At 40.3% G+C, this 22,098-nt stretch overlaps 1 protein-coding gene across 1 annotated transcript in view; it reads right to left on the reverse strand.

Moving 5' to 3' along the window:
• LOC134603562 (A.superbus venom factor 1-like) overlaps window positions 1-22,098 on the reverse strand; it is a 241,885-nt gene that overhangs the window by 55,225 nt on the left and 164,562 nt on the right. Inside the window, exons 22-28 of the mRNA XM_063449655.1 lie at window positions 21,826-21,880; window positions 21,434-21,520; window positions 20,250-20,453; window positions 5,145-5,220; window positions 2,380-2,539; window positions 889-987; window positions 188-338 (exon numbers count right to left, since the gene is read on the reverse strand). Coding sequence (XP_063305725.1) covers window positions 188-338; window positions 889-987; window positions 2,380-2,539; window positions 5,145-5,220; window positions 20,250-20,453; window positions 21,434-21,520; window positions 21,826-21,880 — 832 coding nt within the window. The remainder of the gene's footprint in view (window positions 1-187; window positions 339-888; window positions 988-2,379; window positions 2,540-5,144; window positions 5,221-20,249; window positions 20,454-21,433; window positions 21,521-21,825; window positions 21,881-22,098) is intronic.

Here is a 22,098-nt window from a genome sequence, read left to right on the forward strand (position 1 = left end):
TTGGAATAAAGCGTACTTAGAGTTAGATTTTAACGTACTTGGAGTTAAATGGATATGTGGGTTATGCTTTACTTACGATATGATCAAAGGTTATCTAAAGGGAAACTGTCACTTCTCTGGAAATGGAATAGAACATTGAAAATACAATTTCTGCAAGGTTTTTTTGTAATGTTTTTTTTAATATTACCTGTGGATGCAGACAGGAGAGCATTTGCATTGTCCAATCTTCCAGCCAAGGCGAGTGCGTAAGATGTGATAGCAACGGAGTACGGACTCCTTAGAGAAGTGTATCGAGACAAAAGGAAGTTTGATGCCTGATTAATGGCAAACTGCAGATTCTAGAAATGATAAAGATGGAAATGAATGATAAATCTGTTAGTGATCTACAAGTAACCACGTTACATTCAAACGTACTAGCCAAGGCTAGAGGAAATGTATAGACAGACCTGGTATGTTGGGACACAAGTAATTATTTTAAATGTTGCATGTGCTGATTATAACTACTCCCTGGATGTTCTACATATTTAATGCTATGTTCTTTCCACTGTTGTTATAATATTTATACAGTAATCTCACATTTTATACAGCAGCCATGAAGTCTAACTCTGCACGTATACAGGGATGAAAGGAGTAAAATTAAGAGAAAGAAGGCTACTGTAGTCTCTGGTGGAAATGGAAAAATTAGTTCCGGTTACTTGTGGTTACTTAAGCATTTGGAGAGAACAAGATTATTAAGAATACAGCCAATGGCCCTACCTCCATTAGGGAAGAGCAAGACGTTATATCATTTTTATAAGATAAATATGCTGTTACTTAATGTTATGGCATCTGTGATTTAAATTTGCCATTGATGGATTGTCAGCTCTGCTGCCTAATTACAATACTTACATTGACTTCACTTGCACATATCCCTTTACTCTCCAGCATAGCAATCAGGACAAAAGCTGTGAGTGCCGACTCGGGATCTGTTGACCCCTGTAATCCACCCTGGGTAACAGACAGAGATAATTCATGTTAGGATTTCGGGATTTATGACAAAGATGCACCATCATAGTGTATTAGGAACATTTATACCAAGGGCATGCATATTGGTCATACTATAGGATTATAATTACTATAATGTAATAAAATGTACATGTCCTCAAAACTCCTTCAGTGTTCATTCTATTGACTTAAAGAAGGAAATGGATATAGATTTTTATCAAATTACTGTAGAGAATACCAAACATATGTACAGTATAACATGACTTACAAATAGGAACTGACTACCTACTGTGTTGTTTTATATATGTAACATTATTCTTACAAATAGTTATTTGCACAGAAACATTCAGGTGTGTAGTTATTCAATACATACTTTTTCTCTCTGTGTTTTATGTAATAGTTCAATTATTTGATTTTTCATCCAAAATATATTTTTGTTCCTACTACTTACACATGTTATCCTCTATATCACTTATACCTTTTGCTGTTTTTTGGGGGTCTTCTGAAGCCAAAGCTGTGTATTTTACAAGTAATGTACAATTTCTTTCATTAACGTTTTATTACTTATTTCTAAGGGATTATTGTTAGCTTTTTTATTTTTATGTTTTTGTTTCTTGATTTTTTGTCTTTATAAGGCACTTCTATAAACCAAAACCTAGCCTCCTATACATGAACAGTTTTGTCTTGTGATAATGATTATTAAAGGGACACTATAGTCACCAGAACAATTACATCTTCATGTAGTTGCTCTGATGTCTACAGCCTGTCCCTGCAGGCTTTTTAATGTAAACACTGCTTTTTCAGAGTGAGACCAGCGTGGTGCTGGAATAAAGGTGAGTTGAATACATTGTTAAGGGGGTAACAGGTGATGCTGGGCACCTAAATTGACTTTTTACACCTATAGCTTCACTATAGTGTCCCTGACACTTTAGTGTTCCTTTTGAGTTCCTAGAAAACGATTCAAAGGGAATCATAATTAAAAAGTATGGTGTTCTGAAAAATGGTGCAAACATTTAAAGGGTTGGAGTCACCAGTGGAATGTGTCTGCTGGTTCTATTGTTCCCATGGCGAATGCCCCAACTTTAGTACTGTGCACATTTTTTACACATAACCCTCAAAGGAGTTTAATGCATGAAACAGCAGCGTGGCCGTGATATTCTAATCTAAGTGAGCTTACTCCTAGTATAGGCTTAGATAAAAATCAGGAGAAAAAGTCTACCAAGTTAACTATGCTAATCTTTAACTCCTTATTATTTGCTAAATACCAAATTCACGCTTTGAACAAATAACTTGAGAAAATTCTTCATTACAAATAACCAGTATGTACAGATATAGCAATGAAACTGAATATCATTATCTATGGTTATAATTATAGCCTTGTTTTCAGATACTTACTGTCAAGTATTGTTCTGAGACAACTGTTTCATCTCTAAACAGACCATCTGGCTTTTGTCTGTTCAGTATGAGCCAACGAACAGAACCACAAAGGACACCTTTATCAATGTACACCACTTCAGAAGCCATTGCAAACACTTTGACAACGTACGCTGTCAGCCTAACAGGAAGAAGAACATTAAAATGGTGGAATCTGGTGAAGGTAGCAGAGCTTAGATTGAAAAGGTTAGACAAGATAGGCAGCAACACATTTTCTATAAATAAATTGAAGCCCATAGCTTAATGGAAGATAATAAAAATAATGTCATTTAGTAAAGGAGTGAGAATTACAGATTGGCAGATAAGTTTATAAATAACATCTGCCCTCATGAATTGTTTGGCATGGGACCCTTAATATAATAATAATGTCAGTGTTCCTTGTGGGAAATCCAGCCTTATAATCACAATAATATAACAATGTTTATTACAATGTGTGTTATTACTCTATGAAATACACCGTTGAACCTAATTTTGAATAATGCGGGGTACATCATTGCACACCATTCTGTCATCGTTTGTCATAGAGTGGGAGTAGATTGACTTAATGAGTGGGTTGAGATGTGTGGACTAAATTCTGTTTAATTAATAAGACCTTACAAACCTATATTTTAACATTTGCTAAATATAGGTGTAACATTGTAGCACATATACTACAACCATTTATTTCTTAAAGAAAATTTCTAAAAAAATATACAACTCTATAATAAATTTACCGAACTCACAAAATATTCTTAAAGACAGACAGACAGAGACAGATTGACAGATTTTTATGGAATTATCTTATAAATTACTGCATAAGTGCAAATTTATTTACAAATGTGTGTCAATAATGAAACAAATCTCCTAGATTTTAACATTTATAGTGCAACTTTACACTTGTAAACAAGACTATCTAAAAACAATTGACTAACACATTCAGTACATACATTGGTAATATATAATATATACATTCGATATATGCACTATATGTTCCGGGCATTGCTTATAAGATTTATTGAAGACTGGATTTTTCAAAGCAACACATGAATGAACTTGGATGAATACCATTGTATTTAGGTCTTTCAGGATCCAACGAAATAGCTGAAATTCAGATCCCTTTGCAGACAATTGCAATTTTAGCTTTACATTCCTCTCTTTCAGCCAAAGTCGTGCAAGCCCGGTATTTATACTCAATAACAGCTCTGTCAAACTGATGTCAATTAAACCCTCTTTTTTTTGTTCCTTTTTTTTTTTTTTTTTTTAGACTCAGTGAGCAGGTGGTCCTTAAACAACAATCACATGCATGTAATGACAAATGGTAAGAACAAGGGTACAATGTTTTGGGGGAAAAATAACATCTGTCTAAGCAATAGGTCGTATTCCATTGATATGAGAGAAGCCAAACAATAAAACAAATTTAGTTTATATAATTTTATGATGCAACAGTATTTTCATATTCTATCGAGGTCTGGTAACCATTTGGATGTGCTATGTATAGATAATGGGACATTTTGGCTGTTATGGCACATTGGTGGCTATTTCTTTTGAACCATTGTCGTATATGTGTGACAGGAAACTGTCGATCGACCCACTCACTAAGGGTTTCATTAAACCCTCTTTTAAAAGTAGTAACTCTTAAGCCACTTACAATGTGAAACTGCATTAATGCGTATATAATTGGTATTAAAATACTTACCCTTCTGACAGTGTCAATGATATTTAAGTCCTTCTCTTTACCATTGTTGATGTGAATATCATGTGCAATATCTAAATGTTTAAGCTAGGGAATTTGGATATATTTGTCTATATCTGCATACCTGGGACATTGCATTGAGTGAGTTCTAAGCTTAATAATTGTGTTTTAATGATTTCCTGTGCACCGTTAAGTTAAATGTTGAATTGTTGGAGGCTAGTTCTTATTTTCAATAAAGTTTCTAGGGTATTACCATCTAATGTGTTATTGAGAGCTTAAAAGTGATACTGAGAGCTTAAAAGAACACTCTGGACACCATAACAGCTTCATCAGAGTTTGTAGCCTTCGATCAGGAAGCTTCAGACTGAGAGCCTCTGATATGCTGTGAGTTTTGTATATTTTTCAAGCCATTTTGTGAATAGGAAGTAGCTCACAGTCCAGGTTTGCTGAATCAGGCATTGGATGGCCTCACTCTGCAGCTGTGCAGAGCAATTGGGTAATGGATTGAAGAGTTTGGGATTAAACTGTTCATTAACGGGTTAAACCCTTGAGGTAAGCAGGCACTGGGAACTCCTAGTACCATTACAAAGGTATTCTGATGAAAGGTGATCTAAGAAAGGTGTAATAACTGCATTGGAGCCACATTTCTAACCCATAGAACAGCTTATAATATGTTAAGGGAAATGAAAAAAAAAGCAGGATCAATATGTAAATGAAAGATGTGTGTGTCGTAACTTAGTGAAGGATTTAATGTATGTGGAAAGTAGGAAATATAAGTACTGCTAATATATGCATTGGCAGCCAAGAGTTACCAATGGGGTTAAAAAACTCCCAATTGTTTTTATAATTGGCACTAATCTAAAATAAGACAAAAACACAACAAGTTAACCCCTAAAACATGTCAACAAGCTCAAGTGCTCTAGAGGACTGGAATATTACTTTAACAATAGACTTAAATATGCGCACTAAAAGGGATAAAGTAAATTATAGTTGTACAAATATATGTCAAAATATTTTGTTATGATTTAGGTAAAAGGGGAGTCAGGGGAGTTACCATGTACTGGATGGAGATTTTTTGAAGATCGCATACGAGCCGTCATCTTTACGATACACCTGTTCAGTTGTATATCCTAAAATCAAAACAAATTTACTTTATAAGTTATCATGAAAGGGATTTCACGCACCAGTGCCATGGACATTCAGGCATGCCGAGGAAAGTAACCTTTACCTGTCCAGTGGCACAGGACTTAGAATGAGTCGTGCAATATCATATAACTGAATGATTCTTTTCCAAACAAAGCATTTAGTACACACAAATATGGAATAAAAAAAATAGCACATTCATCACATATAGTAAATAATAAGTAGTATATAGTTTTCAAATTGAACACATGATTGAGAAATAATACAAGATAGCCACGTATTACCAATGCTTAGATCGACTGAGCTTAACGTACTTGCCTCCAGCAAAGCAAAACACATAAAGATTAAATAGGCTGGATAGAAGAACACAACAAATTCTGAATCAGGGAAGCCAGAGATCAGAACACAAAATAATGAAGTATTTTAATTTCTCTAATTGGATTAACAGAAATTGTAGAAGCAAGCTTTTGGAAATTCCTCCATTTGTCAAGTCTGAGTCAGTTATGACCTTAGTGAAATGAGCAAAAAAGATCAGAAACTCAAGTAAAACACTGAACAAAACGACAGGAAGACAGATATTAATCATGAATGCAGTCCTTTTTTTTTATTTTATTTTTTATATAAATTATTTTATTAATTTTGTTACACAGATACATATAACAAAGCATACGGACATCATGCTCCAGTAATGCATAATCTCTACATCAGATACACAATAAACAAGCATACAAATATACTTGACATTAAACACCATTATCTGCGGGGTCGGGCAGGGGGGGAGTTTGTCTGAGCTCAGGGATCATTTTGTGTCAAGAGCAGCTTTAATTTACAGACCGGTTTCTATTTTATTAACCCAACCTTGCCAAAGATCGTGCCTTTTTGGGGCATTCATATACGGTATACTCAAATCTCTTTCCATCCTCGTCTGAACAGCAGTTTGCTTTCTAATAGAATCCCAGGTAATTACTTGATTAGATTTCCAATTCCGTGCAAGAACAATTTCAAATGCAGTAAAACAATGTATTATAAAACACCTATTCGTGTTTGACATATTTGGCCAGTGCATATGCAACAAAACAACTTCTGTTTTCCTATCTAGCTCCATTCCAGTTAAATCACTAATGAATCTAAACATTTGTTTGATTAAAATCTGAATGTCTGAACAGCTCCACCATATATGGAGGAATAATCCCTCATCTTTATCACATCTCCAGCATCTAGAGGAAACCCCTGGGTACATCTGAAATAACTTACTTGGCACCAAGTATCACCTGTATATCACCTTATAGTGGGTCTCCAATAAATTCAAGCATTGAACTTGTTGACGAGTATTATTGATAGCTTTACACCATTCTTGTTGATCTAATGAACAATTTAAATCTTTTTCCCATTTAAGCTTTTGAGGAAAACAGATTGAATAGTTAATATTTCTAATAACCTCTATTGCTTTAGCTAAAACCTTAGGAATAGTCTAATTTGGAAAAAAAAGAGATTGTAGCAGCTTTAAAGGTTTCTCAGTCACAATAATAAGATGTTTCTGTAAAAAGTACTTAAGCCTCAAATATGTAAACGCCTCAACTTGGGGAAGTTGGAACCTTTGTGAGATAGCGTTGAATGACATAATCTTGTCTAGATGTACTATCTGTGACACTTTTGCCTCGTTTCCACTGAGCGGATCGGTTCGGGTCGGTACAGTTTGGAAGGTTTAGAATGGACTAGCCCATTCTGGTGAGCGTTTCCACTGCAAGTCAGACCTTTCAGGGCCATACAGGGTTTAAAAAAAAAAAAAAAAAGCTCTTCCTGTCCACCAATCAATGGATTGTATAGTAGCTCTGCCCTAACTGAACCGTTCAATTTCCTATGGCCCTACATCTGAAGCAGGACCCTGAATGGATCGGTATGGTTCGCTTGTATGGACCACTTTCATAATGGAAACCCCAAAAGAGCGAACCGTACCGTACCGAACCGATCAGCTCAGTGGAAACGAGGCATTAGTTTATTCCTTGTACTCTCCAACTATCCATAGAGAGATCTTTCACATTCGCTTCTATTATCCTCAAATTTGAGGAATCCAAAATTGCATACCTAAGACCTATTTTTCTTTGAATTTCCTCCCAAACCGGCACCAGTTGGGCCCAGATCTTACTATTATTGATATCAATCCCCATAACTACATAAGGAGAGTAACAAAAATGAAGAAAGGGAGCCCTACCTTTACTTGTCGTAAGGAGAAAAGCGGGAATTGTAAAAGGAAGGAGAGAGGAGACAGAGAAGTATATATAGTATATGTATATACACATACACGTACGTACATATCTATGTACAGATATACTGCTAGGTTAGCTAAGATAAACAAAGCTACTAAGTAGGTATAAACCTAAACTTAAGCATATACCAGCAATTATACAAAAGTCAGGTATGTACTGAGGTGGAAGATACTGGGGTGAAAGTGAAGAAGCTGAACCCCAAACCACACACAGAGACCTCAAGCCAAAAACTCAAAAGGAGTCTGACCTTATATCACCTTGGCACCGTGGACAAGCCACTAATGCCTACCTGAACTACTCTCCCTTCCTAGTCTAAATGAACAAAATAAATAAAACTTAACCAAGCTAGTGCATATTAGTGCTACCAAGTGTAGTAAGTGGAAAAAAACAACAAAATAGCTCAACGCGCATTTCGGCATGTCAGCACGTCATCGTGAGGAGCAATGTCTGTGGGCTGGCCAGTCTATCCTTTTTATTTGTATCTTTGATTAGTAATTAACAGTTGAGTGGCTGCTGTTTACATGGGGAGGGGAGTTGGTTAGTGTGCCCTTAATGTATTCGTTCTTACCGTATACTGGACTAAAGAATAGAGTGTACACACCCTCTACAGTCCCGATCGGGCCTCGCCAACTGCAATGCGGTGCCTAATGCCCTGCATGTCAATCAGACCACCAGGTCGTCCTTCCCTCCCATTCTCACTGGGCTTTGCACACGTGGGGTGGGAGACCATGTTCACACTTCTCCTCTACCTGGTGGTAGGCGCGTACGATCCATCACACTACAGAGACACTAATCATCCATCATAGGCACACCCATATGCAAGAATCCGTATGTTATGTGAGTGTGCAAAACTGTCAGCACTCCTCCCTGAGAACCGCAAATCAGTTGAGGCTCTCTGAATAGCATACATTGAACCCCCTCTCTGTAAATGTAGTGGAATAATACTTGTTAACTGGCTCAAAATTATGGCGTCTTACCACGAGTCCTAAGTTTATTATGCCTTAAAAAGTTGCCCTACATTTTCATGAGTCGCCACGTACTCCCACTACTCCCATCACTGCAAGAACAATGAATGAGAAGTACAATGTTTTTCTATTTGGAAAGTGTTTTGTGTGTCCAATGACTCCTAGAATAAGTTTACAGTAATTGGTACAATTGGAGTAAGTGGTCAAATACACATCATAAATGTAAAGGCTTAAGTTATTCCACTGCCCAGACTTAGTATTCTTCTGGATATTATTGGGTGTATCAATTATCATGGGTAACTTAGTCTACAAGGGTAGTCTGACATATATTCGGGTAAAGGCAGCCAATATTTAAGAGACAAATAATAACTGAAAAAAATCATGATAAAAAAAATATTTCTAAATATACATCTATTCACAATTATCGCTGTCCTAGGAAGGAAAAACGTAGGGGCTTTTATAAATCTTCCAAAATCTTATATCAGGAGCTATAAAAAGGCTGAGAAGAAGAATCCCTCATTCAGTCCCTGTGGGGAAAGGGTTTTCAATTTATAAATCCAATAGGATTCCCTTTGTCTCAGCCTGCGATCCCAGTCGACTTTAGGTTGGGTTTGTGGAATATGTTCTATTCCCACAAATCTAAGTTTATTTGAGGAGTTAGTGTGATGTATCTTTAAATAGCAGGAGACTGGTGTCTCAAGATGTGTTCTTATGGAATTTTGAGGGTTATCCCCCACTTTAAGGACAGTGACACTGGGCACCTCTGGAGCTAATCCATTAGCTCCCTGTATAATTGGAACTTCTGGATCAGTTCCTGTTTATTTATTTATTTGGGACACTGGGCACCTCTGGAGCTAATCCATTAGCCCCCTGTATAATTGGAACTTCTGGATCAGTTCCTGTTTATTTATTTATTTGGGACACTGGGCACCTCTGGAGCTAATCCATTAGCCCCCTGCATAATTGGAACTTCTGGATCAGCTATTTATTTATTTATTTAGGCTTTTAATCTAAAGAATAAATTGGCTCCTAGCGTATTACCAGACAACACGAATAACAGTATTTTACATCAAACTCATATTCTAACTAAAGATATACTACATGGTTGTTTTCCTTGTGGTAAATCTTCCCCGTGCACTTTTCAAAAAAGAGCTATACATTAATTTACAGGCACACATACCAAACAGACATACAATATTAAGAAATTAATCCAATGCTCCACAACCCATGTGATATATTAACTACAATGTGGTTGTGGAGCACATTATATTGGTCACACTATACGTAAATTACATACCAGACTTACAGAACACATTTTATAATATCAGAATACATCGATTAGATCACACTGTACCTAAACACTGTGTAAGTTGTCCACATTTCAAATGGGAGACCATTTTGGCCAATGGGATTGATAAAATAGAAAAACATTGGCGAGGGGGGAACATTGAGATATCACTAAATATGAAAGAAGCCCAATGGATCTATAACTTAAAAACTCTTAAATCAGGACTTAATCAAGAGATAGACCTCACGGGTCTTATTTAATATTTTGTATTTTTCATTTTATTTTTTTTCTCTTACTTTTTAATTTTTTGTTTCTAACTATTTTTTATATTTTTCATATTTCAATATATTTCCTAATTATTATTTCTTTAGTTTTCAGAGTCTGACCCAGGATATAGTATAATTGTTTTTATGTAACATTGCTTTCGGTTTATTTTTGTACAAGACTCGGCATCATAGCCTTTTGCATACTTTTGTGTTTTGTTCCATTTTTTCTATTCTTGCAGTATATATTATTATTTTTATATATTTTTTTATGTATTTAGTATATTTTTTCATAACTATTTCTATTTTTATTTATTTATTTAATTTTTTTTTACATATTGTCTCTATTTTTTAGTTTTGATTTATTATTTTTTTATTTTATATTCTCTTTTTATTTTTAATTGTATTTTTCCCTTTTTCTGCAATAAGCTATTTGTGACAGATCCCTCTGTCTTGGACTTACATGAAACTATTATTCATTTGTTTATTGGATTCGTGTGAATTTACTTGATTCATGTTTTTCCCCGTTCGTATGGACTTTATATAATTCCCCTGAAAGTACCGAACAAAACTCCAGAACGTCCGACCACCCAGTAGAGAAGTGTACTACTAGTTAACCTCTTGGCTCCATTAGAACGTTGAGGTTAACCGCAGACACCTCTTAATTGGTACCTGTAGCTGGGTGGCCGCCGTTCGTATCCCGAACACGAGGCCGCGGCTATTTTAAATGCACGAATTCTCAGCGGTATTCGACAACGAAACCATGGAACTCAAAACGGACACTATTTGGCACGAACACCGCTGAAACCGCCGAACTCCCTTCTCATTCGGTAGAAAACCCACGAACGTCCTAAGTTAGGTATTTCTATTCCCGAAAAGCCATACCCCAGATAGCCATCCCGTGGAGTCTATTCGTATGGAGAACAGACATGGTGAATACTTTGACTCCACGGCGGTTGGACTGTGTGCATGGGATCTTAGCACTATTCGGTACTTTTGTGCGCTCAGATCTCAGCTATCTGGGGACACATTGAACACTTATGTTATATTGAAATATTGTTCAGTTATATATTTTTAACCAATATTGTCATAGTCATTTAAGATGGCGGGTGTTTTTTTTCTAGGGAGATAATTGAATTACTTCACAATTATCTCCCGGACAAAGCAGAGGGTCTTGGGTAATTAAAGGGGCATGGCTACATGTGTAACACTCTGATTGGTCAATGTAATGTCCTTGTCATAGTCTCTCATCTGGTCCCCTAGGGGAGTGTCCACCAGGTGGGAGACCTGCATAAATACAGGGCAAGCAGCCCTCAGTAAACCAGATTCCTGCTGACCCTGCTGTTTGGGAGAATACTTGATTCGTATGATTGCTGTTCGGCTGTTTGGGAGAATACTTGATTCGTATGACGCTTGTTCGGCAGTTTGGGAGAATACTTGATTCGTATGACGCTTGTTCGGCAGTTTGGAGCTCTCAGTGGCTACCTCTGTATTCGGGAAGGGAATGTCTCCTATGGCAGTAACCCCTCTCCTACCGGGGGAGCCATAACACTATTATGCTCTGGTTTCCTTTATCATTTTGTATTATATTTTTCATTATTCATTATTCATATTCCCCCCCCCCGACGTTTACCATGCCCTAAGTACGTCTCATAACATCGCTTGTCTAAGTCCACAACCCCGATATGCTTAATGTGTTACAACGTGAAATGCACGTTACCACAAATTACTTCATTCAGGCACACACAACTTCTTTACACCTGGAAGTCACTACCTGTAATCCACGGTGCAACACACGCTGGTCCAGCTGCCAATCATCGCTCTCAATATCTACAGGTAAATAAGAAGAATCTCTTAGAACACCTATATTGATCCCTGAAGAAGTCCCAACGGCCGAAAAGCGTAGGACTTTTGGATAATCTTATTTTGTTTTTACACCGAAGCCTGGTTACCATGCTGGTTGTGGAGATACGCTCAATTTTATCTACTATCTTGTAAGTGCAATAGTGTGCAGTACATTTGTAATTTTTAATAGCATCTGCACTATATTCTTACTTTTTTCTACTATCCTGAGCCATCAAGAAAATCCCTCTGAAGACCATTTATCTGCACTTACTGATTTTTTTTGGAAGGGAGACATGCTTGATTATACATCGATCTAGTGAGTTCTCTACCACCCTCACCGTGATATTTATAAATGCACATACTGCAAAATATATATTTTTATTTATTTTGCAGAATATCTTATGATTATTTAGCAGGCAGTATATTACCTTTATTTTTCACCTTATTTGGTGTTTTTTTACATTTATTTTAGCCCCTTTTTGTGTTTTTGTTTTTTTTGTTTTTTACTTTACTCTGAGTTGTCTGTAAGGGAAAACGTTTTTCCTTAAAAGGTTTGTCTTTGTGTTAGAGCATTTAATGAATTGCTTGTTTGTGTAACAGTTTGTAATACAGGCTCTCCTCAATTACCGACCAGGTTCTGTTCTTACTAGAGATGTCGCGAACATAAATTTTTCCGTTCACGGACGGCGAACGCGAATTTCCGCAAATGTTCGCGAACGTGCGAACGGGCTAACTGCCATAGACTTCAATAGGCAGGCAAATTTTAAAACCCACAGGGACTCTTTCTGGCCACAATAGTGATGTAAAAGTTGTTTCAAGGGGACTAACACCTGGACTGTGGCATGCCGGAGGTGGATCCATGGCAAAACTCCCATGGAAAATTACATAGTTGATGCAGAGTCTGGTTTTAATCCATAAAGGGCATAAATCACCTAACATTCATAAATTGTTTGGAATAACGTGCTTTAAAACATCAGGTATGATGTTGTATCGATCAGGTAGTGTAAGGGTTATGCCCGCTTCACAGTGACAGACCAAACTCCCCGTTTAACGCACTGCAAACAACTGCAAACAGTCCATTTGCACAACCGCAAACTCCCCATTTGCACAAGGTTGGATACCAAGCTAGCCATGTCCCGTTCCTTGTCCTCACTGATGTCATTGAAGGTCTCTTCCTCCACCCAGCCACGTACAACACCAAGGGTCCCCGAAAGGTGACAACAAGCCCCCTGGGACACCTGCTGTGTTTGGTCTTCCACCTCCTCAAAGCCACCTTCCTCCTCTGACTCCTCTTCTTCAGACTCCTCTCTCTGCGTTGCCTCTCTCTGCGTTATTATAAGGTGTGTTAAGTAGTACTATTCCTATCAGTTTAATCCCTGTTACGTCCCCTATCAGGGGACGTGTATATGGCATCGATTTTAGGAACCGGGAGATTGAAAAAGATGCTTGGTCGGTCCTCCTACTTAAAATTTGGGGCACTGCGCGTGCAAGCTAATGTGCCACCAGATAGGAGTGGTGTGTTAAGTAGTACTATTCTTATCAGTTTAATCCCTGTTACGTCCCCTATCAGGGGACGTGTATATGGCATCGATTTTAGGAACCGGGAGATGGAAAAAGATGCTTGGTCGGACCTCCTACTTCAAATTTGGGGAACTGCGCGTGCAATCTAATGTGCCACCAGATAGGAGTGGTGTGTTAAGTAGTACTATTCCTATCAGTCCATGTTATGTGCCTTTTTTTTGTTTGGTTTTTGAAGCCACTGTGCAGCACCAGAGGCCAGAAAAATTAGGCATGTACACATGCCTGAAAAATTAGGTATTGTTGCAGCCGCTGCTATAGCAGCGGCCAGAAAAATTTATGTTTGTTTCCCAGGCAGAAAGTGCCCTAAAACATTGCGGCTTGAACCCTAGTTGGTGGCGGATAAGTCACGCAAGTCATCCGGCATTCAGAGATAAAATACAGCAGCGTGTGGACCATTTTTAGCCGAAGGCAGCTCATCTCATCAGGCCTTTTTTAGTCGAATGTATCGCCCACTGTCAGTCCCTTCGGGATCCATCCCTCATTCATCTTAATAAAGGTAAGGTAATCTAGACTTTTTTGACCTAGACGACTTCTCTTCTCAGTGACAATACCTCCTGCTGCACTGAAGGTCCTTTCTGACAGGACACTTTAAGCGGGGCAGGCCAGAAGTTCTATCGCAAATTGGGATAGCTCAGGCCACAGGTCAAGCCTGCACACCCAGTAGTCAAGGGGTTCATCGCTCCTCAGAGTGTCGTTATCTGCAGTTAAGGTGAGGTAGTCTGCTACCTGTAGGTCAAGTCGTTCTCTGAGGGTGGACCCCGAAGGGCTGTGGCGATGCGTAGGACTTAAAAAGCTCTGCATGTCCTCCATCAACAACACGTCTGTAAAGCGCCCTGTCATTGCCGGCGTGGTCGTGGGAGGAGGAGGATTACTTTCACCTCTTCCCCTGTTAGATTCCCGTTGTGCTGTGACATCACCCATATACGCTGTGTATAGCATACTTTTTAATTTATTTTGGAACTGCTGCATCCTTTCCGACTTGCGGTAATTCGGTAACATTTCAGGCGCTTTCTGCTTATACTGGGGGTCTAGTAGCGTGGACACTCAGTACAGGTTGTTCTCCTTCAGCCTTTTTATACGAGGGTCCCTCAACAGGCACGACAGCATGAAAGACCCCATTTGCACAAGGTTGGATGCCGAGCTACTCATGTCCCGTTCCTCGTCCTCAGTGATCTTCCCCCCAGCCACGTACAACACCATGGGTACCAGATAGGTGACAACGAGCACCCTGGGATTCGTGTTGTAATTGGTCTTCCTCCTCCTCCTCAAAGCCACATTCCTCCTCTGACTCCTCTTCCTCACAATCCTCATCCAGCATTGCCGCAGGTCCAGCAAGCGATGCTGATAAGGCTGTTTCTGGTTGTGATGGTGACCACAACTCTTCCTCTTCCTCTTCACGCTGATCTACGGCCTGATCCAGCACTCTTCGCAGGGCACGCTCCAGGAAGAAAACAAATGGTATGATGTCGCTGATGGTGCCTTCGGTGCGACTAAGAGGTTTGTCACCTCTTCAAAAGGATGCATGAGCCTGCAGGCATTGCGCATGAGCGTCCAGTAACATGGCAAAAAAATTCCCAGCTCCGTCCTAGCACCCCGGTCATACAAATAGTTGTTTCGCCGCTTGATATCTGAAAAGTGCGCCATGGCAGTGTAGGAACGCCTGAAATGGCCACACACCTTCCTGGCCTGCTTCAGGATGTCCTGTAGGCCTGGGTACTTATGCACAAAGCGTTGTACGTTCAGATTACACATGTGCCATGCACGGCACATGTGTCAACTTGCCCAAATTCAATGCCGCCAACAAATTTCTTCCGTTGTCACAAACCACTTTGCCGATCTCCAGTTGGTGCGAAGTTAGCCACTGATCCACCTGTGCGTTCAGGGCGGACAGGAGTGCTGGTCCGGTGTGACTCTCTGCTTTCAGGTAAGTCAACCCAAAGACGGCGTGACACTGCCGTATCCGGGATGTGGAATAGTACCTGGGGAGCTGGGGGGTGCCGTTGATGTGGAGCAAGACGCAGCAGCAGAAGAGGACTCAGCCGAGGAGGTTATGGAAGAGGATGGAGTAGGAGGAGTAGAGGAGGTGGCAGCAGGCCTGCCTGCAAGTCGTTGCGGTGTCACCAACTCCTCTGCAGAGCCACGCATTCCATGCTTGGCAGCCGTCAGCAGGTTTACCCAATGCGCAGTGTAGGTGATATACCTGCCGTGACCATGCTTTGCAGACCAGGTATCAGTGGTCAGATGGACCCTTGCCCCAACACTGTGTGCCAGACATGCCATTACTTCCTTTTGCACAATCGAGTACAGGTTGGGGATTGCCTTTTGTGCAAAGAAATTTCGGCCGGGTAGCTTCCACTGCGATGTCCCAATAGCTACAAATTTTTTGAACGCCTCAGACTCCACCAGCTTGGTAAAAGCTGGCGGGCTAAAAGTTCAGACAAGCCAGCTGTCATATGCCGGGCAAGAGGGTGACTTTGTGACATTGGCTTCTTACGCTCAAACATGTCCTTGACAGACACCTGACTGTGGGCAGATGAGCAGGAACTGCTCAAGGCGAGAGACGGAGTGGCGGATGGTTGAGAGGGGGCAAGGAGGACAGACGTGGCTGAAGATGCTGGACCAGAAGGAGGATTGTGGCTTTGAGTTTGTGTGCTGCTTGTACACATGTGTTGATCCCATAGGCGTTTGTGATGTGCGATCATGTGCCTTCGCAAAGCAGTTGTACCTAGGTGGGTGTTGGACTTCCCACGACTCAGTTTCTTTTGGCACAGGTTGCAAATGGCATCGCTGTTGTCAGAGGCAGACACACAAAAAAATGCCACACTGCTGAGCTCTGCAATGACGGCATTCTGGTGGTGGCAACAGCATGCGTTGATTGGCGTGCTGTCTGGCTGACCCCGGGTGCCGATGCATGCTGTCTGACTGTGCCACTAGCTCCTTGCGACGACCTACCCCTGCTTCCAACTCGTCTCCTCCTCCTCTCTGTCTCCCCATCTGAACTTTCCCCCTGTTCTTCTTCTCTTCTAGCGGGCACCCACGTGACATCCACGGATGCATCGTCATCATCAACCACTTCACTTGTATCTGACAACTCAGCAAAGGAAGCAGCAGCGGGTACAACATTATCATCATCACACCGTACGTCCATGCGTGTAATGCTGCCTGACTGAGACATATCCCTGTTATCTACATCCTCTGGCAATAATGGTTGTTCATCACTCATTTCTTCCAAGTGATGTGTAAATAACTCCTCTGACAGATCAAGTGAAGCGGCTGTGGTGCTAGTGTTGGTGGTGGTGGCAGGGGGGCTAGTGGTAACTTGAGAGGTGCCCGAAGCTAAGCTGGAGGAGGATGGTGCGTCAAGGTTCCGAGCGGAAGCTGTAGAAGATTGGATGTCCTGTGTTAGCCAGTCAACTATGTCCTCAGAACTTTTCGAGTTCAGGGTAAGTGGCCTCTGAACACTGGGCATTATTCTAGGGCCAAAGGGAATCACAACACCACAACCACGACGGCCCCTGCCGGGTGGCCTGCCTCTGCCTGTCATTTTTTTTCGATTAGTGGTACTATGCGTGCAAGCTACTGTGACAACAGATATGAGTGGCACTGTGCACTGGCAGAAGTTGGCAGAGTAGACGCTGTAGGCCTGACACACATGCTTGCAGACAACTAACTGCTATTCAATCTATTACAGTCAAACATTTTTTTTTTAAATGTCCACTACTGTTAAACCAGATATGAGTTGCACTGGTGTGACACTGTGCCCTGGCAGGCCCTGAAACGCACACGTGTGAAGGAAACTGACTGCTATTATTTCACAGTACATTTCTAGTTTTTGTTTAATGTACACTACTGTTACACCAGATATGAGTTGCACTGGTGTTACACTGTGCCCTGGCAGGCCCTGAAATGCACACGTGTGAAGGAAACTGACTGCTATTATTTCACAGTCAAATTTCTAGTTTTTTTTTTATGTAAACTACTGTTACACCAGATATGAGTTGCACTGGTGTGACACTGTGCCCTGGCAGGCCCTGAAAAGCACACGTGTGAAGGAAACTGACTGCTATTATTTCACAGTCAAATTTCTAGGTTTTTTTTTTTTTATGTACACTACTTATCGACGGAAGGTTAAATGGAGCAAAAGGAGGAAAATATATATGTATAGCGAGCATACACAATATAAATAGAAACAAATAGCTGCAACTCACTGGGAGTCCTGGTGAGATCTCCTAAGTGCTATATAGGTAATAAGGAATGGTGAGTGCGCTTACAATAAATAAAATACAGTGTTAATCACACCTAAAAAATCTGAAGGGCATATAGCACATTTGATTACAATGCAATAATACCAAAGTTCTATAGTGCTTTAAGAAATTTACACAATATGTGGAGTGCCAAAGTGCATATATGTGCAGACAAGGGATATCCAATATAAATAAAAAAAGGACTGATATACTTGCAGAGCTTCTGGAACAAATAATACACAGCTCTGTAATACAAATAATACAACACCTAGTGCAATATGTTTGTACAGTGCAAAATTAACAATAAATAAATAAGTATCTCACTCACAATGGTGGAGTGGTTGAAGTACCACCCCAAACTATCAGGCTCCAGGGAGGATCAGCCCCCAGTGATCGTGGGATCCACTCAGTGTAGAAAGAACGTGGGCCAATCCGGATATGTGTAAACCAAGAATTTCTTTATTACCAATGCATAAAAATATAAAACACCAGTCTCCTGCAACCTGCTACCGATAGTCCGAGAAAGAGAGAGAAGGTCTATCATCAGAGTGTCCTCCTCGCAGCTCAATCCTCATGGATACACGGATACACGGTGTAGGTGCAAAAACTTCCAGATTGTTCAGATGGCGGAAGTTCGGGTGACCGGCGTCTGACGTCACTTCCGGTATTTCGGCGCTCATTTTCCAGCTTAATTCTGTTCAATACATTTGCCCAATTGAAGCTGGGAACTCCATATTGTAAATGGGCATCTTGCATAGTCCTTGAAGTCAGTGGTGTATCTTGGTTTTGTGCTGCCCTAGGCAGGACAAAACTCAGACACCCCCCCCCCCGCGCGCGCGCCACCCCCACCTAACCCTTCCCCCCTGCCCCGCCTTCTAAATACACACACATTCACTGACAGATACGCATACACTCGCTAACAGACAAACACAGTCAGACACACACAGTCGGACACACACACACACACTAACAAACACACACAGTCGGACACACACACTAACAAATACACACAGTCGGACACACACACACTAACAGACACACACAGTGAGACACACACACTAACAAACACACACAGTCGGACACATACACTAACAAACACACACAGTCGGACACACACACACTAACAAACACACACAGTCGGACACACACACTAACAAACACACACAGTCGGACACACACACGCTAACAAACACACACAGTCGGACACACACACTAACAAACACACACAGTCGGACACACACACACTAACAGACACACACAGTGAGACACACACACTAACAAACACACACAGTCGGACACACACACACTAACAGACACACACAGTGAGACACACACACTAACAGACACACACTGTCGGACACACAGTCAGACACACACAGTCAGACACACACACTAACAGACACACACACTAACAGACACACACACTAACAGACACACACACACTATCAGACACACACACACTATCAGACACACACAGTCAGAGACACACACACTCACATTAACACATTTTTTTTTATTTACTCCCCCCCCCCCCCAGCCTCCTTACCTTTGGGAATGCTGGGGGTGGGGGGGTTCTCCCATTCCCTGGTGGTCCAGTGGCTGTAGGGCGGCACTGGCGGACAGGCTGGGCGGCCGGCGAGGGAGCTCTTCCCCTGAGCTCTCTGCTCAGCTCCCTCGCGCGCCACCCGCAGAGTGAGACTGGGAGGCGGAATATGACGTCATATTCCGGCTCCGCCTCCCAGCCTCACTCTGCGGGCGGCGCGCGAGGGAGCTGAGCAGAGAGCTCAGGGGAAGAGCTCCCTCGCTGGCCGCCCAGCAACCAGCCCAGCATGTCTGTTAGCCGCAAGTCTAACAAGACATTTGCCTTGGGCATTTGGGGGCGGCGTTTTTTGCCGCCCCCTGGAAAATGCCGCCCAAGGCAAATGTCTTGTTTGCCTCGCGGCTAATACGCCCCTGCTTGAAGTGCATGCATATAAGCAGTAGCTTGTGATATGGAAAGTGACAGATTTCAAATGTGAAACATGTAGGTCACCTAAATACAGCACACAATGGGTAAAATAGCAAAAACAGCAGCATATTATTAAACTTTACTGTATATTGAAATACTGCTGACAAGTCACCCATAGTATATGACGTTTTAAAGCTATTTTCACAAAAAGGGTAAGGCTAAGTCTAGTCAATGTTCTTGTGATTGCTAGAGCCATTTTCTGCCAATGAATTAATTTCACTATAAAATGAGTATTAAACAAAGGCATAATAATTTCATATACTTTCACAACCTTAATACCAAACCAGAATAATGTATATAGTAGGTCAAAGTTATATCTAAACCATCGCTGTGTTGTACGTTAAACATTTCATAAAATAAGGTATGGTGAAAAGTGTACCGTCAACTGTTAGCAATAAGCTCACCTCCTAAGGACCTTGGTGAGACTTTGGCTGTGTTTGTGTTTAGTGAAGAATTAGCAGCAAAACAAACAGCTCAGGGACATGAATCATGTTAAATGCCTTTATTCTACGTTGTATCTAGCTTTATACTATTATGTCTGTCATGTACACTCACCTTTTTTAATATAGTCAAGAGCTTTCTTTCTGCGGTCTATGCCTACTCGATCCCACTGTCCAGTTGCATCCAAGTAACGTGTTACTATCACACATTTAGTCATTTTCACCATATTCTGCTCTCCACAACCCCCTGGTGCAATTATAAGATGACCAAGCTTAGAGCCATCAATGGCATCCTCCAACATTTCACTAATTGGTGACCCTTGATTTAAAGGATAGAAAACAAAGTGTTAAAGAGCTAATCAAGGTAACATAGTTAGAAATGACTGACTTCATAAGCTGGATGATTCATGCTAATTAATGTTGTTTCCCTATTTTATTAGGAAAAAAATGAGGAGGAAAATAAACATTCCGTATATTGTGATTTAGTTTATATTAAAACATCAGCAATCTAAATCTACTCAAGGGAGCAACAAAGTGTGCACATTTTTATTTATTAATTTTTCTTATGTCTTAGTATGAGAATCCTCTTGTTCTTATATTTTCTAATATTACGATATTTCAGAATTTAGTTAAACCCAATGGATTTTCTTGACAATGCATTAAGAAACACATTCGTCTCCATAGGATTCTCCGCTGCAGTTCAATTCATAGATCACATGAGCACAAAGCTGTATTTCCCCAAGCTTCCCCTCAGAGATCAAAGGCATTTGGATACAAGCACTTAGATAGGCCAGGGAAGCATAAGCAAACTTCTGGAATAAAAAGGAATCATGACATATCACACATGTCATGTGTCCTTAAGGGGTTAAGAGGGTGCACATCTAGGTGCAGAGATTTCTGCACATTTTGGCAATCGTTCAGCGGACCTCATGACAGGGATCTCTTTAACCATGCCTTATGTAAAGAGCATAGGTTATATTGTTATAATGGTTGGAGTGTCTCTTTATTATATTGATATAATAAACTTCAGCTATGATTACATAATTGTATTATTGTATTTAGATCCTCAAGACTGATCATCTCTGCCATGGAGATGGGGTTAGGTGAGGCCTTGAGGCAGTGGGATGAAATTGTGAGTGTAATCACCTTTCCCATGCAATCACTATAATGTTCTTTTAAAATCCTCAACCATCATTCCAAGCATGGGATGCAGATAAAAGTCTTGAAGCCAAAAACAGAAAAAAGATATGTCGTTTTTTAAAAACTCATTCATTTGACACACATCTGATGCCTCCTCACCTTGGAAAGTGACAAGGGTTAAAACATCTGTATCTGGGACCAGGCTCCTTCCCGTAAGTGCTGGAACATCTTCCATCTGAGTCTTGCCTGTCATTAAAGAAAGAATGATATATACATAAATGAGAAAAGAAAAGTAAAACAAGGATTAGTTAGATTAAAAACAAAAGAAGGAAGGTATGTAGAAGAGGGTAAAGGTCTAGCTGTGATGAATTGAAGTAAATGAGATTGTAAAATTTAGGCTAGTTGGGAAAAAAACGCTGAATTGGAGATATGTGTCATTGTAGCTACTGTGGCTTAAAAGTTTCCATGTGGTTTTCAGTTTAAATCCCTGTTTAGAGAATACACTGTTACAGGTATCCTCATTCATTTAGCAAACAGAAATCACTACAAACCTTTTGGATCGAGAATCAGGTTTTTCAAAACCACAGTTCGACGTACTCCTTCCGGCTGAAACAGACATCAATAATGCAATTAGATTGTGTGAGTTTTAGAAATTATTATAAAGGAATGGGGTGCTAAAAAACCCAAACAATAATTAGAATGAAAATTCTTACTCAATATATGTGAAATAAAGTAAAGTAAACCAACATTTATTCATTAAAAGCAATAATTAACTTATATAAAAACAAATATATACTTCCACCAATTTAGTCTACAGTGGCCAC

The sequence above is a fragment of the Pelobates fuscus genome, chromosome 3 (assembly GCF_036172605.1).
Source record: "Pelobates fuscus isolate aPelFus1 chromosome 3, aPelFus1.pri, whole genome shotgun sequence".
Classification (NCBI taxonomy): Eukaryota; Metazoa; Chordata; class Amphibia; order Anura; family Pelobatidae; genus Pelobates; species Pelobates fuscus.